The sequence below is a fragment of the Carassius gibelio genome, chromosome A19, assembly GCF_023724105.1.
Source record: "Carassius gibelio isolate Cgi1373 ecotype wild population from Czech Republic chromosome A19, carGib1.2-hapl.c, whole genome shotgun sequence".
In the NCBI taxonomy this organism is placed as follows: domain Eukaryota; kingdom Metazoa; phylum Chordata; class Actinopteri; order Cypriniformes; family Cyprinidae; genus Carassius; species Carassius gibelio.
In genome coordinates this window covers 16,481,363-16,498,681 of record NC_068389.1, presented here as the reverse complement: position 1 = coordinate 16,498,681, position 17,319 = coordinate 16,481,363, and the positions used below count along the sequence as shown (strand labels likewise).

Below are 17,319 nucleotides of genomic sequence, written 5' to 3'. Positions count from 1 at the left end.
AAGTCCCTCTGTTAAAAAAAAGGCATGTGCAGAAGAGGTTACAATTTGCCAAAGAACACATCAACTGGCCTAAAGAGAAATGGAGGAACATTTTGTGGACTGATGAGAGTAAAATTGTTCTTTTTGGGTCCAAGGGCCACAGGCAGTTTGTGAGACGACCCCCAAACTCTGAATTCAAGCCACAGTACACAGTGAAGACAGTGAAGCATGGAGGTGCAAGCATCATGATATGGGCATGTTTCTCCTACTATGGTGTTGGGCCTATTTATCTCATACCAGGGATCATGGATCAGTTTGCATATGTTAAAATACTTTAAGAGGTCATGTTGCCCTATGCTGAAGAGGACATGCCCTTGAAATGGTTGTTTCAACAAGACAATGACCCAAAACACACTAGTAAACGGGCAAAGTCTTGGTTCCAAACCAACAAAATTAATGTTATGGAGTGGCCAGCCCAATCTCCAGACCTTAATCCAATTGAGAACTTGTGGGGTGATATCAAAAATGCTGTTTCTGAAGCAAAACCAAGAAATGTGAATGAATTGTGGAATGTTGTTAAAGAATCATGGAGTGGAATAACAGCTGAGAGGTGCCACAAGTTGGTTGACTCCATGCCACACAGATGTCAAGCAGTTTTAAAAAACTGTGGTCATACAACTAAATATTAGTTTAGTGATTCACAGGATTGCTAAATCCCAGAAAAAAAAATGTTTGTACAAAATAGTTTTGAGTTTGTACAGTCAAAGGTAGACACTGCTATTTTTTTGAACACACCCCTTTCAACTAATTGCCCAATTGCACAGCCTTAAGAGCGTGCATATCATGAATGCTGGGTCTTGTTTGTTTTCTGACAATCTACTGAACCTACTGGTAACTTGTTTGCCACGTAGCAATAAAAAATATACTAAAAACCTTGATTATTCTGGTTAGTCACATTGTACTGCTATTATTTTGAACAATACTGTATATATATATAATTTTTTTATATTAAATATTTTATAACAGTTATTTAAACTGTAATAATCTTTGAAATGATTGGTTTTTAACTGAATTTCCATATTTTTCTATATATATATATATATATATATATATATATATATATATATATATATTATTATTTTTTTTTTTTTTTTGGTAATGAGTTGAAATGGTGAGAAGCTGAGCTTGAGCGTTTAAACTGATTAATGTCTGTCTGGGGTCTAGAGCTCTTTCTGATCTCTGATGATTTGAATAGTAAGTTGGCCTAAGCCCCTGCTCTTTGATCACGTCTGCTGGGAGCACAAAAAAAAAAAAAAATCGTGACAATACAAATAGAAGCTAACTCTCTATTGGCATCTTCGCAGAAAATCCCCAAAAAACCTGACCTTTATTTTCTTCCCATGTCTGCCACCTCTTTTCTTTCAGCAGAGGTCACTGTGTAAGAAATCACACGCCGGACAGTGGGGAAAAAAAGAGCAGGATTAACAGCTGAGGGGTGGAGAAAGATACACAACAGCCAAATGTCTTGGCCATGGCCTCTGAATCAGCACGTCTTTTCCATGAGCCTTGTTCAATAACACGTGACCTCTGATCATGCCAAAGCATTTAACAAGAGAAGTCAGTTGTTGTACTAATGTGACAATATATTAAATATAATCAAAGATACACTCTTAGATATATGTTCTTTATTGGGATCGACAAAACATCCACAGAACTTTTCCATTGCACCTCTTTATAGTGGAAAAACGTTCTTCAGATTCTTAAAGTGTTCTTCAAGAAGTTGTCATTTCAAGATCAGTTGTTTGGCAGGACACTTTTCATGTGTCTGTTACATTCATCAGAGGATCTTTATATTAACTGACTACAGCAAAAAAAAAAAAAAAAAAAAAAAAAAAAAATCACCTGTCTGTTCAGGTGACATTTTATGGAAACAAATAAAGTGCATTATTAATTAGTTATTTAGCTATGCCAGATATAAACAAGCTGTTATTATTATTGTTAGTATTATTATTAAATAATTTCCTGGGATGTTAGTTTTACAAAAGTGAAAGTGACATGACATACAGCCAAGTATGGTGACCCATATTTGGAATTCATGCTCTGTTTTTAACCCAGCCAAAGTGCACACACACACAGCAGTGAACACACACACACACAGCAGTGAGTACACACACCTGGAGCAGTGGGCAGCCATTTATGCTGCGGCGCCCGGGGAGCAGTTGGGGGTTCGATGCCTTGCTCAAGGACACCTAAGTCGTGGTATTGAAGGTGGAGAGAGACCTGTACATGCACTCCCCCCACCCACAATTCCTGCCGGCCTGAGACTCAAACCCACAACCCTTGGATTGCGAGTCCGACTCTCTAACCATTTTAGCTACCACATTCCTATTCACGATCCTTCTGGAAGCACGCGAAGGCAGCATTAGTGAAAATAGGCGAAGACAATGGTAGTTTTAGCAACATTACCCTTACAGAGAGCCAAGAAGCTTTTTTGGAAAACAAAATATGATGCTTGAGGCTTACTTTGTCTGGAGTCTGGACATTTGCGCACAAAGCATTGGTATCGATCACTCTTTCAGAAGAAATCTTTGCACAGCTCCAGCGCTGAACTGACCCTCGTTTGTGAGGCTTTCGAGTCCGGTGTAAAATGTTAGCACAAATTATAGGACTTTTACCATTTTTTTCCCGGGACATTTCATTCGAAAAAGAAAGTTAACCAGGTGTCCTGAGCGGTCTATGGAGACTCCTATGTTTGTTGGTGCATCCCAACACTTTCAGTGGCTCTTTGGCGCTGACTTTGTATCACAATGTGGGACTTTCCCCCGACTATGTCGTCATAGTCTGGAACTGCTCGTGTGGAGAGACCGTTTATGATTTTTTGCAATTATAAAACAATGATTGGGTGTATTTTTACCATTATAGGCTGGTAGTTTTCACACACAGAGGCCATACAACTGTGTTCAAACACCTTATAAAACATTTACGTTCTATGCCACCTTTAATCGGTAGATGGAAAATAGCCTACCCTTGTTTTCAGAAGTTTTGAGATTGTTAGAATGCACATTAGCTTATAGAACTGTTTATTGAGCAGATATACAATTTTATTTATCATTCTGACTCATCCTTTTGTTAAAAAATAAATTAAAAAATTAAAGGCTGATCTTATAATTTTATTTTAAAAATGGTCAAAACTTTATTTGAGCGTAGCACATGAATATTGTTTTGTTAGTTTAAAATCTGACCATGATTTGTAAATGTTTTATTTCACTGTTTGGGCAAATAAAAAGTGCATAGTGCTGCTAAATTGTATTTGTTGGCTTTTTTCATAAAACTTGGTAAAATTATTTCAGTCGGAGTATCAGTACTTCTTCAATATTTCCAGCACATTTTAACAACGCCATGTATAACAGTTTGGATTGATACATTATTTAGGAGATTTAAGTACTGTATAACATCGTAGCTCTCAGCCACTTTCATTTTTAAAAAGAAGCTCCAGAATTAAATAAAGCTGGAGACCCCTGTTGTAGTGAAGCCTTGGCCACCATCTGGCCAGTTTTTGAAGGCAATGATAACTCACAGTCCAGTGTGTGTGGTTTGGCAGTGGTGGAAAGTGAAAAATAAATAAGGCAGCAAATTAATTTCAAATGCACAAATGCTTTTCTTCTAAGAAATATGCATTACACTCACTAAATATTTGCTTGGTTAGGTCTACACCACAAAAATAATTTACTTGGTCTTATTTGACAGATGCAAAATGACATAAGAAGTCTGAACATATGAACATTTTTATTTTTTTGGTGTGTAAAGCGCTCTTGAATTTGTTCTAGATAATTAGACCTGCCATATGATGATTTGAAGCATGTCTGAAACTCACGGACTGCGTTAGGTTCCAGATGCAGCCGATATGTTGATGAACGTGCAGCCGATTGAAAACAAATTGCACATTCAGTGTCATGACAACAACCAGGTGCATTCAATACAGCCGTCAATGTATATTTACCTAAAACTTTAAAACTTTACCTTTGCTTCAAAACAATCACTAGTTTTTCCTTCAGGAAATGGAAAATCTAGTTTCCGAATCATATGCATCATGGAGTTGCAGCTGACTCATGGTGACTGGGGATCTGCCATTCCTTCAATCACAGTCACCTCGGCCCACGTCCAAGCACAGAAACAGAGCGCATGGCCAAGAGGAGGGACGTGAGAACCGAGTTCAGCTCAGGATGAGGTGCACCTGAGGTTCGCTGGGCCTCGTCCACGAATCAGTCAGCGTACGTCTCACAGACTGAGCTCATCTGGACTCCCTCGGTCACGGACACTCCTTCACTGCAAGCACATTTCTCTCAATAATCTCTGTGCTTTTGAAACTCATGACATGCATTGTCAGATTATTTATTTACTTTCAAACTTAATAGTTCAATTAATATACAATAGGGTGATATTATGATAAATTATTTGCATCCTCCATTTAAAAGCTACTGGCGTGTATATGTCTTTTTTTATAATTACATATAAAGCAACAATAATAAGCAAAGCAACAATACTGTGAAAAGTTTTAGGCACTTGTGTTAACATGCTGTAAAGCAGAGATGCTTTAAAAAATATATTTAACTTTCAATTCATCTGTTTCAGCTTCCTAAATGACAGCAGATTTCTTTGTTTTGTTGATGTTGTGGATACAAATGGCTGTCCTTTCATTGAATGTCATTTCTTTTCAACTAAAGCTACAAGTTAACACTGAAGACAAATCCAAAAATGTGTTGCATCCAAACGCCATTAATCTGGGAGGAAGGATGTGAGATTTGTTACTTTATTAGATTACAGAGCTCAGACTTTATGGAGCAGAACAATCATATTCATTCCTTCAGTCTCATAAAGCTTAAGACTCACAGTATGATCAGAATAATACTGAAAAATTCTTCATAAAAATCAAAACGCATAATTAAATCCTAAATGGGGATTAATGTGCAAAAAAGGATGTATTTCAATTAAACACCCCTTTAAAAGCAAGTGAGTGTCACAGTTAATAAACTGCTGATGCCAAACTTCTGGTGTTGAAACTAGGCTGGTTTGCCTACTTTTGAAAAAGCAACAGATCATTCACAAAATTGTGATATTGTACAGTAGCATTCGGATGGTATTTTATATGAATATCCATGTAAACAAAACGTTTTGCTGCTCTTTCACTTCTATCGACCAAGCACTTGTTTCCCCACAGACAGTCCAATTAAAGTTAGCTCCGAATCGATAAGACAAACTGACTGCACACTAAATACACTTTCAACCTGCCATCTCATATTATGCTCAAGGTCTGAATGCTAGAATTGCTGTTTACCTGCAGCACTGGCAGATCTGACGTTGCTCAAAATATTGAGCTGTCCTCGTATGCTGCAAATGTACCATTTAATGTCTAAAGACAGCCTCCTGCGTAGTCAACAACAACAAAAAAATGCAAAAGACTTATGATTAATGCAAAATTATATCAAATACATCTAGCTGTCAGAAAGAGAGAGAAAAAAAAAAACATCCCTGGGAAAGAAGTCAGAGACCAGTTAAAATAAAATTCTTCTGACATGATACTTTTATCAGCAAAACATCTCACCACTCAATGGAATGCCTCGATAGGTATTCCGTCTTTGTTCTAAAATGCAATTAAAAGTAAATATTCTGTAATCTTTGCAGGAATGTATATGAAGATTGTACATCATAGCATTTATACTTAAATAATAAAGATAAAATAATAATTAAAAAAATAATTACACTTAATAGAACATTTAGAAAATCTGAAGAACATTTTGTGGAATGGAAAGATTTCATGGATGTTGAGGTTCGTCATGGTAAAATCAAAGCCGTAAAATAACCTTTATATTTACTAGTGTAGCTTTAGCAACACATAGCAGGAGCATAATGCTATAAACACAGATATCTATTGATACAATGCGCATCGCATGACAAAACATGCAACATGGTTTTCAAATACCTTCATTTTCACAGTCCATGCTACAAGTTTGAAATGTATCCACTTGAGAGAGAGTCTTCAAAAAGCTCTTGTTTTCCTGGACACAAGCAATGTCTCATTGTGGACAGGCAGCAAAAACGTAGATTAAAAGGTTAATTTGCACATGTATCTGGATTAATGTGGACCGCAATGTAGCCTTAGATTATTCAAATGTTCTTTGCATTAAGACAAAAAATATATATTTTAAGACCTTTTCACTGAAAGTTTCTTTGAGAAACCAAATAGTTCTTCTATAGCATTGTAATTATTTTTTTATTTTTATTTTTATTTTTTTAGTGCAGATGCGTTTCCCAAGATGTAATTGTATCAAGGAAGTAGAAATATGCATGGTAACACAAGCAAACAAAATTATTGACCCACAGAAGTCATAAAACAAGTGGAGGAGAGTCTGTCGAGCCGGTAATCCAGCTACCATGGTGAGATGCTCCTGCAACTGAATGATGGGGGTGCGCAGAGCCTCCAGAGCGCTCAGTGTTCACATTTCCACATGTTCTTTGTTTACAGAGAGATGGATTGAGAAGACAGACAAAGCTTGAAAAATGTCTCACTACACCCTGTGCATGGGATATAAATCCAGCTAAGTAAGAATGTGGCTTTTGATCCAATAAGTCCTGGCATGAATTCCCAGGACACTCATATAAATTCAAGCAATCATACCATATATAACTGAATCTTTCACCTCGGATGTCTCAATATGACAAAAAAAAAAAGCTTTGCTGAGTGATAGTGCATCTGAAGAATGGCTGATGTGACCATCATGAAAATGTCACTACTAATAATTGAGTAACTCTGTGCTATAGAATCATTTACAGTGTAAGAGGAGACTGGGTTCTACGCAATGAAATTGTTGATCTGTAAAGGTCAATTAGGAAAAACAAGACAAAAATTACAATGCTCCAGGGTAATTAGCATGGGCGTCGACAGGCAATTTTTAGGGGGGCTATAGCTACATGTACTCAGCCCCCCATAAAATTGAGTAATTGGCTCCATAAACTGTACACAAATTCGTGATGGCCTCAGTCCCCTTTAAATTTCATATGAAAATGGCGGCGACTTCAATCAGCTCTTCCCTGTCTTTCAGCACGTTCTTTTTCAATCCGCAGAGCGAGAAACAGAGGACAAGGTGTATGTTTATCGATAGACTAAAATCTGCATCTGTGCAGTTCTTTGTCATAAATCCAGTTTACAAAATATCCCCATATATTGCCCATCTACTGCAGCCTTCACTGCATTCACTCCTCATCCGAAAATGAAACACATTTGAAAGTATACGTTATAAAATGATCATTCTGCCATTTATTCCAGTGCATGTGGCAAAGAGGTTTGGATACTTGAGCTAAGGAAAGAAGGTTGTACTAGAAATGCAAACAGTAAACAACTTCCCTTGAATTTGGCTTATTCAGAACTCAAATGTTATACAGTACCTATCTATACAGTCAAATACTGCCATAAGTTTAGTATACGACCACTATTAATGAAACAATTTTTAAATATTATTTATATACAAGATATTGGAGCAAAGAAATGCCCCTGTATGCGTTTTTGTCTCATAGATACAGGTGCTGGTCATATAATTTGAATATCATCAAAAAGTTGATTTCACTAATTCCATTCAAAAAATGAAACTTGTATATTATATTCATTCATTACACAGACTGATATATTTCAAATGTTTCTTTATTTTAATGTTGATGTATATAAATGACAACTAAGGAAAAATTCAGTATCTAAGAAAATTAGAATATTGTGAAAAGGTTCAATTTTGAAGACACCTGCTGCCACACTCTAATCAGCTAATTAATTTAAAACACCTGCAAAGCCTTTAAATGGTCTCTCAGTTTAGTTCTGTAGGCTACACTATCATGGGGAAGACTGCTGACTTGATTGTTGTCTAAAAGACGACCATTGACACCTTGCACAAGGAGGGCAAGACACAAAAGGTCATTGCAAAAGAGGCTGGCTGTTCACAGAGCTCTGTGTCCAAACACATTAATAGAGAGGCGAAGTGAAGGAAAAGATGTGGTAGAAAAAAAGTGTACAAGCAATAGGGATAACCGCAACCTGGAGAGGATTGTGAAACAAAATCCATTCAAAAATGTGGGGGAGATTCACAAAGAGTGGACTGCAGCTGGAGTCAGTGCTTCAAGAGCAACTATGCACAGATGTATGCAAGACATGGGTTTCAGCTGTCGCATTCCTTGTGTCAAGCCACTCTTGGACAAAAGACAGCGTCAGAAGCGTCTCGCTTCAAAATGGACTGGACTGCTGCTGACTGGTGCAAAGTTATGTTCTCTGATGAAAGTAAATTTAGCATTTCCTTTGGAAATCAGGGTCCCAGAGTCTGGTGGAAGAGAGGAGAGGCACACAATCCACGTTGCTTGAGGTCCGGTGTAAAGTTTCCACAGTCAGTGATGGTTTGGGGTGCCATGTCATCTGCTGGTGTTGGTGCACTGTGTTTTCTGAGGTCCAAGGTCAACCCAGCCTTATACAAGGAAGTTTTAGAGCACTTCATGCTTTCTACTGCTGACCAACTTTATAGATTTGCAGATTTCATTTTCCAAAAGAGACATGGCACTTGCACACAGTGCCAAAGCTTCCAGAACCTGCTTTAAGGACCATGGTATCCCAGTTCTTAAATGGCCAGCAAACTCGTAAACTTTGCAAAATATAATATACAATTTTTACTTTTTGAATGGATTTAGTCAAATCAACTTTTTGATGATATTCTAATTACATGACCAGCAGCTGTATATATACATATATCATATGATAAGTGATATCACATGAGTGACATTATTGTCACAATGAATTGGAGTACAAATGTGATTTCATACTGTACAACAGTTCAGTAAATTGTGCATTTTGTTCAGTTTTGCCAATGTGTATATTATCATTTAAAGGCACAGAAGAACTGTTGTGTATCTCCGAGCAACACAGCGGTGTTTAGTTCCTAAGGGAATCCGCGTTTTGAACAAATTGTGTAAATCAATGATTCAAAGGCCCATTCATAAAGACAGCCCTTTACATAATTCCTGAATGAATCCGCCATTTGAACGAATCAACTCAAAGACATTTACCACCATTTGCTGGTAGTTTTAGTTTCTTCTTTAGAGTATAATTTAATTTATAAAAACATTAAAGGGATAGTTCACCAAAAATAAATTAATTCTGTCATCATTCACTCCCCCTCATGTTGTTTCAAACCTGAATGGCATACTTTCTATTGCACAACATAAAAGAAGGCATTATGAATACCGTTGGTATCTAAGCTGTTTTGGTCACTAGTGAGAATCACTGGTGTACACAAAAATAGATTGTGCTGACTGAGTATATCAACAACCAGCGAAGCACAGATATCTTGATATAACCTTGATCAGGATCACATGCCTAAATGTGGTATGATTTAAGCTGGTTCCCCATGGAGGAATTGCAGCATGCCACACATGTGAGTACTTGCAACAGATACACAACTACATTTGCTTTTCCTGGGCTTGCAAGGCAGAAGAAAAAAATTGTACTGGCTTTTTAAGTAAAATTAGGTTTTAGGAGATGATTCTGGCAGCTATAGATGCTTAAATATTTGCAAGGAAGAAGTATACAAACAGTATACCATAATTCAGCATACAAGCAGATGTAGAAAGAAGATAAACTGCGATTATTATATATGCAAATGTCATTATGTTGTTCTGAAGCAGGCAGGCATGCTGACATGGGTGGATTTACAATAAGCATTTTTTAATAAGAGTTTATTTTTTGAAATGTTTCCATTATGAAATAGCTGAACTGGTAGAATTTAATAATTGAAAGCTATTTTTGATGATTTGAGGAAAGAGCACCTTTTACATTTTTTTTTTTTTAGTACACTAAAGTAGAAATCAGACTAGTCAATTTTGTTTTTACTAGTAAATAAAATAAAATAGTAAATGCTAATAAAAAGCTATAAAAATTATAAAATAAAACAAAATAAAAATATATATTCAAATAAAATCTAAATAGCACCTACAGGATGAAATTACCTGCACTACGAATGTGAGTTACCGTTTCAGAGGAGAAACTCTCCGTCACTGTGTATTTCCATACTTCAGTGAATGATAAACTGCACTGTTATGAAGGTGTGAGGGAAGATGTTCTCTCAGGTGGTCCCCTGATGTTTTGAACACAATGATTTCCAGACGGCCCCCCTTCTGGCCATTAAAAAACCATAAAAATGCCTCCCACTTACAGTGAGTCACGGACAAATCAATACATACTCTCCATCCCAAGCAGACTATTTCAAGTGCAGCACAACAGGAGGAGGAGAAGCCAATTAATTAGTGCTAAAGCTTCACTTCCTATAGAGGATTAAAGAGAACTAAACAGCACATGGGCAGAAAAAAAACCCTGAAGGGTAATATGTCCTTGTGAAAAGTTGTTAATGAACTTTAATGAAAAAAAAAATACAAATTTAGGATTTGTAACGTGTGCTGATAATCTAACTGTTGATCTTCTAGTACATTTCTACTAAAGTGGAGCATGTGGTGTACTTGGATTAAAAAATAAATAATAAAAACCCACAATGCTGCTCTAAAAATATCTAAGTAGGTTCTATAAATGTGGTTTTCTTTTTCTTCTGCTTACTGCACTACAAGAGGTCCGGATGTAGGGTCAAGTCCCACGCTAACTTCAAACAGATAGACTGGAACGGGAAACAGAGGCATGTTCCAGGATTCAGATCAGAAACTTCATTTTTCAGTGTTACTAAAGTACATTGGCGTATTGTGATAAGTTTTCATATCACCAAAAAAAAAAAAAAAAAAAAAAAAGGAAAAAAGGATGAAACTGAATGATAAAATATCACTCACATGATAAAAAATGTTAGCGTATTTATTGTACGGCTTTGCCTTCAACTTGGTACAGCTGATTATTATTACACAATATAGTAACCACAAACAAAGCAACATATCAGCAGGCGAAATACAGTATCTCTGCATTTCAGAAGTAAAACATCTGAAATAAATAGTTTTATCACTTTCTAACAGGAAGGTTTCAGGTCTTTTTTTTTTTCTTTCCTCTATTACTACTATTACTAAGAAATGCCAAGTAATCACATTCCTGCACAAATGTGTTTCATGAAAAATGACAACAATACATCTCTGGAATCTGGTCATGAATGATAAAATCAATACCAAAAAATTAGTTGAGGTAACAGGGGCGATACTAGCAACACACACCTAGCAAAATGACAGTGACCTGTCAAAACCAGACAGAAACGCACATGCTTTTTGTGTACAATATCAGAGACGGAGCCTCAGTGTGTTAGAGGATATCTTGGTCTCATTTTAAGAAGCCCTATGCAACAGAACCAGCACAAATTCTTCAAAAAAGGAAAAATATAGTTGCTTAGCCACAGCTATGTTTAAATGACTGTTTGATACCGCACGAGTCATTCGTTCATGTTGCTATTTAAGTGATACTGATAACACTTTCATTATCCAACTTTTATTACAGCTCTTCAAATGACCGTTCCGTGTGTAGTCAGAACACATCCTGCTTGCATTCATTATAATATGTAAACATAAACGTTTACATGGTAAAAAAAAAACAAGAAAGACAGAAAAGAAGACGCAGGTTGCGCACGATAACAGATACTAGATAAGTAACAGTGTAGGTGTGTGTGTTTTTTTCTGTGGAGTTCGGTGGGGTAGTTCAGTGACATTTATTTATCTTTTCGGACGGTCAATGTCATCGATAGCTGCGAGGAGTTTCTGTCGCGCTTTCTTGTTGATGTGGGACCCGAGGCAGACGTTGACCAGGTTAGTCAGCTGCTTCATAGAGTACTCCTGGTCAAACACACACACACACACACACACACAAATCCTCATGATAAATCTCTACTTAAATGGCTTACATAATTTTAATGAGGAATTAAAGTCTATCTTACATGAAAAGCTTTACTTAGCAGCATCACAGGGCTTTTTTAACATATAAATATTAATCAATTAGTGCCGCATGACAGATATTTCACAATGGTTTTGATGGTGATAGTAAATTAGATCAGCTTAGAGATACTGCCATTTTGACTAAAGTTTTAAGACAGGGGTGTTAAAAAAAAAAAAAAAAATTATATATATATATATATATATATATATATATATATATATATATATATATATATATATATATATATATATATATATATATAATTGAAATTTCTGAAAGTTTGATTCACTTCTGTGAAAAACGTATAATATATAAAATTATTTAGTTCATTTAGTCTTGATTGCTTTTGATTTGATTACTACTGAGGTGTTTTTTTATTTACTTTTTAGCAATTTGAAAGTGTTAAAACATTTTAGCACCTTTTAATAACCTATATACATTGCATTGTCAGGTGTCACCCCTCTTACCCTGTGGTTCTTGATGAACTGCTCCATGTCGTTCTCAGTAAGGTAGTAAGCTTTGATGTAGGTCTCTACAAACTCCTTGTCTGGAATTGGTCTGAGGTCGGTGAGCTTCTCCAGCTTCATCAGGAACTGCTGGAAGTCCAGCTGCATCAGTGCACGTCCTTCATTACTGCATTTCTTCACATTTGCATAGCTGGCAGAAAGCAGGAGAGAAGGAGAGCAGAGGTGAGTGTGTATCAGGCAGTTGACAGTTTATGCTACATTAATTGTAGAGACAGTCTCCCCACAGTAACCTCTGGTTAAGGGTCTCGTTTACGAGAACAGTAGTGCTTGTAATTCCAAGGGTCACATGTAAACTTGCCCTATTACTGATGGAAACTAGAACCTGGCTAACCGCCATAATGTAATTTGAATGTCAATAAGAATACATCAATAAACAGATAAAAAGAGCAACAATGCATGACTGATCAGAATGAAGTCTTCTAATATCCAGGGCCTTGTAACAAGATTTATAGTATGACAGCTAGGATAATTATGTTTGCTCCTCCTCTTCTCAAGGTTAAGTAAAATTTTAAACATTCAAATTTTAAAATATAGGGGTGCAAAATTCAGCCTTTTGACTGGTAAAAGACACCAAATGCTGAGGGCCATTTTTGGTCATTTTTCTTTTGTTCAGTTTGCCACCTTTCGATTTGTCCAGCTTGTAAGTCTCGGTTGCAGACCTGAGCCCTAAGCTTCCTACACTAGCAAACCATCGATTTACAGTGTAGCTGCATCCAAAGCAAACAAGCATCCATGCAGAGTTCAGTTCTGTTGAAACCCCTGTTTACTTTTTGGCTGACAGCGGTGTAATTACTTTCTGTGAGGGGAATGATATTGCTGGGCCTATTGAATATATCCAGTCTGCCAATATATCCTTCTGTTTCCCTGCCTCCTTCCTTCTTTCTGTCACATTCTGCTTGATGGCCGGCAATGATTTGGAATGCAACTCAGCGCTGCACTGGCGGAGTCTACTTGCTAAAAGAGCAGCTAAAATGGCTTTCATTAGGTTCGGTGCTAGGTTGAATCAGCTAAGGGGCCATTTAGATTTTGAGAGATTTTTCTTTGTTAATTACATGTAATTCAGTTCTATTCAATTCAATTTTATTTTTATTTATAAAGCAGATTTAAAAATGAACCTTAGTTGGCCAAAGTGCTGTACATAAAATTAGGAGAAGAAAATAATATGTAGAAGCACATGGAGCTTCCTGTGAGAAGACGGGCAGCTGCATTTTGGACCAACTGAAGGCGAGAGATGGAGAAGAGAGGTAACCATATGTACAAAAATGAACAGTAGTCCAGTCGTGTGAAGATAAAAGCATGAATAATAGTTAAAAATCATTTCCTGCTTAAGAAAGGTTTGACTTTGGCTAACTGGCGAATATGATAAAAACTGGTACTAACGATGGTATTGATTTGTTAGGCTAATCTGATACAATTTTATAAGTACATTCCAAGATCTTTAACATCTTGGAATGAATGTTCTCTGCCGAGAACATTCATCTGATTTTTCTTTTGGCCCTAACTAAATGATTTATGTTTTGTCATTATTAAGTAGCAAACAGTTTGAGTTCATGGAGGCAGGCTTCCATTCTCTTGTATGCCAAATTATCTTTATGTTTTAAATGTACAGGTATGTAAAGTTGTGTGACGTCCGAGTAGCAGTTGTATAGTGGTATGAGACCCCAAATTTACTCATGATTGATCTCCAGAGTTAGCATACAGTATATAATGAAAATAATAATGGTGCTAAAACTGATCCTTGGGGGTACACCACAAGTGAGGTGAGCTACTGAGGACAAATGAACACCTAAACTGAAAGAAAAACTTCAGTTTGACAGATAAGACTGGAACCATTTAAGTACCATACCTGTAATACTAATGGAATGTTCAAGCCGAGATAAAAGAAACCGGTGATCCACAAATCTAAATGCACTAAGGGCTGTGGTCATTAAAATGTCATTAAAAACTTTTAAGAGAGCAGACTCAGATCTATGAAGGGCTATGAAGCCAGACTGGAAAACGTCGGGAATGGAATTGACTTAAAGGTAATTCTGCAATTGTGTAAAAACTGCCTTTTCAAGGATTTTGGACATGAACAGCAAATTGGAGATGGGACTGTAGTTAGCATATATTGTGCTATCAAGTGATTTTTTTTAATGCAGGCTGGAACAGTCCCAGTCAATAAACATTTATGTGTTAATGATATGCAAGATATTTGGGCTGACAATATCAAAGATCTGTTTTAAAAAAATTGAAAGGAAGAATATCATGAGGTGTAAAGTAAGTATAAATTTTAAAGTGATTTCCCTAAATGTCTGAAGGGAGACCAGCTCAAATTCACTGTGAACAGTAAAAAGTAGAATCAGGTGCAAGATGTATCAAGGTAAAAACTTGGGCTCGAGTAGAATTTATTTTGTTAGAAAAAAACTACAAATGTTTTCACACTTAGAGGGAGTGGTCACAGACTAAAGATTTAACAATATTTCTATAATTAAAATCCCTTATTAATTATGTCAACCAGAACTGGGAACACTTCCCATAACACCCAAAGTACTCGTTACTAGAGTTGGGGTAACTGGAATCGAGTCTGGTCTTGAGTACAGTTTTTTTAAAGGACTCGGACTTGTCACAGACTGTAGGCTTTCAAGTCCAACTGAGTCCTGGGACAGTTGATGGAATTGTCACTGACTCAATGCAACATCACGAAAGTGATATAAAGTATTTGCATGTGTTTTTAAGTCTTGTCCAGTACTTGAAACCCGATGGGTTTCTGTGTTCACATCGAAAGCGCGCTCACAGAATAACGCGCCTCTCAGTCAGTGTGCGAATGCTGAGTTCTCTTTCACTTAAGTTCTCCTAAGTACTGATATTGCCCTACACTTACATAAAAAGTTATGGCAAAATAGTCTTGGAGACTATTCGCGTAAATGCAGTGGGTTTTGTCTTAAGTGAGCTTGAACAATTGGGAGAGATACAGATGTGTCAAAATATTTTTACCAAAATAATTTTGTAAAAATATATATGCATCAGATCTTAAAGAAACAGCATAAACCTGCAGCTGCCGACTGCATCATAAATGTTAAATCAAACATTAATTAATTAATTAATTAATTAATTCCTTCTTTTTCTAGCTTGTACTTATTTGAATAATGTCTAAAACTTGGTATTACAAGTACTTTGTGTGTCTGTTTGCCTCTTTAAGAAGAATCACTTTATGTATCCCCCAATGTTAAGTTGCTTTGGATAAAAGCGTCTGCAAAATGACAATGTAAATGTAATCAATTATTGCTTACATAATGTAATTTACTGTAATTAATGTAACTGTAAATGCTTTAAAAAAATAAAACAGGTGTGAGTTGCCTCTGACTTATGGAATGTATATGTAGAGCTTTTGTACACAGTGTGTGCTATTGTACAGACAAGGTTTATCTCTCACAGGATCCTTTTCATCCAAGAAATTCAAAATGCCGTCTAAGGAGTCTGTGTACTTTGGTGTCCATTCATTTTTTATTTATTTATTTTCCCAAGAAATTAAAATGCAGTTTCTTCTTTAATGGTTCAAACACTAATGAATTGAATAAGCAGACACAAACTAATTTTGATCATTCAAAATTTATATTTCATTAAAAATCATAGAAATGACATAAAGCTTGTTTTGTTTTTTAGATAAAAGATGTGTTTTATGCTCTAAAGGTCCCATTCACCAAGATACCGACTCCTTTACCCCACTCTTCAATTTATACATTTACTTTAACGATTCCGCCCTTTAATTTTTCACATTATAAAACTGGTTTCACTCTGAAATATGTCCATACAAAAATCAATTCAGCCATTACTTCTGTTTACATAATTAAGTTTGCAAAGCAAAGCAGGCCACTGATTATTAATAAAAAAAATAAAAAAGGCAAAATGCAAAATGCAATAGAGGTTTGGTTTTGTTACATTTAAATGGACATTGCTTTTTCTAATTGTAATGGTTAAAACAATGTTTGTCTCGGACTCGATTGCTTAAAGACTCTTACTCGACTTAGTTGGGGACACAATATCTAGCAACATTGTCTGCTTGGATTGCTCAGACAGCATTGGAAGTGAACTGAACTGAGCTGGATGAAGAGATCACTGAATCAACAATGAACTGACAAACTGTTTTCTATTGTCCTCTTGCATTATCAGCACATTTTTTCCTGTTTAACACTGTAAAGCTGCTTTGACACAACCTGTATTGTATAAAGCACTATATAAATAAAGGTGACTTGAATTAAAACTTTAAAAGTCATTACTCCAGTTTTCAGAGTCACATAATCATTCATGAACTGCTTTAATATGCTTATTTGTTGCTCAGGAAAAAATGTATTATTATCAATGTTGAAATTTTTTTATATTAATGCTTAATATTACCTATGCCTTTGAAGAACAGCTTTTATATACAACAATTATTTTTTATGTATCAAATAAATGTCTTGAATGTTACTTTTGATCAATTGAATGTGACTTTGCTTTAAGGTCATTATGGTGTTTAAGGTCTTAATTTACACCACGTTGTACACATGAGTATGCAGACTGTACAGAGGACCAACTACTAAGGAAGGCATCAAATGGTGATTTTAACCAAGGCACACATTTGGCCAGTGGGTGCCCACATGGGACAGAACAATACAGGAACGATGCATTTGGAGAAGATTATCTAGAGATATTTTGGGAACATACTGTCATTCCACATCAGTCCATCTGTGCTGTTGTTGTGCACTGTATCGTGCACTTGCACCAGGCTTTTCAGTTGTTTAAAAAGCCTGCTCATGTCTGGACAGTGTGTGATTACTTCTTTATGCACTCCTGAGCTTTGGAATTCAATCAATGGATTACATGACTAGAAAAATGCATTATTCTGATTCATTT

At 36.1% G+C, this 17,319-nt stretch overlaps 1 protein-coding gene across 2 annotated transcripts in view; it reads right to left on the bottom strand.

Moving 5' to 3' along the window:
- Window positions 1-10,845: 10,845 nt before the first annotated feature.
- Window positions 10,846-17,319, bottom strand: part of vps50 (VPS50 EARP/GARPII complex subunit) — a 106,453-nt gene continuing 99,979 nt past the window's right edge. For both annotated transcript variants that reach the window (XM_052532622.1, XM_052532623.1), the window contains 2 exons: window positions 12,385-12,574; window positions 10,846-11,817 (listed from right to left, as the gene is read on the bottom strand). In XM_052532622.1, coding sequence (XP_052388582.1) covers window positions 11,698-11,817; window positions 12,385-12,574 — 310 coding nt within the window. In that variant the 3' untranslated portion in view covers window positions 10,846-11,697. The remainder of the gene's footprint in view (window positions 11,818-12,384; window positions 12,575-17,319) is intronic.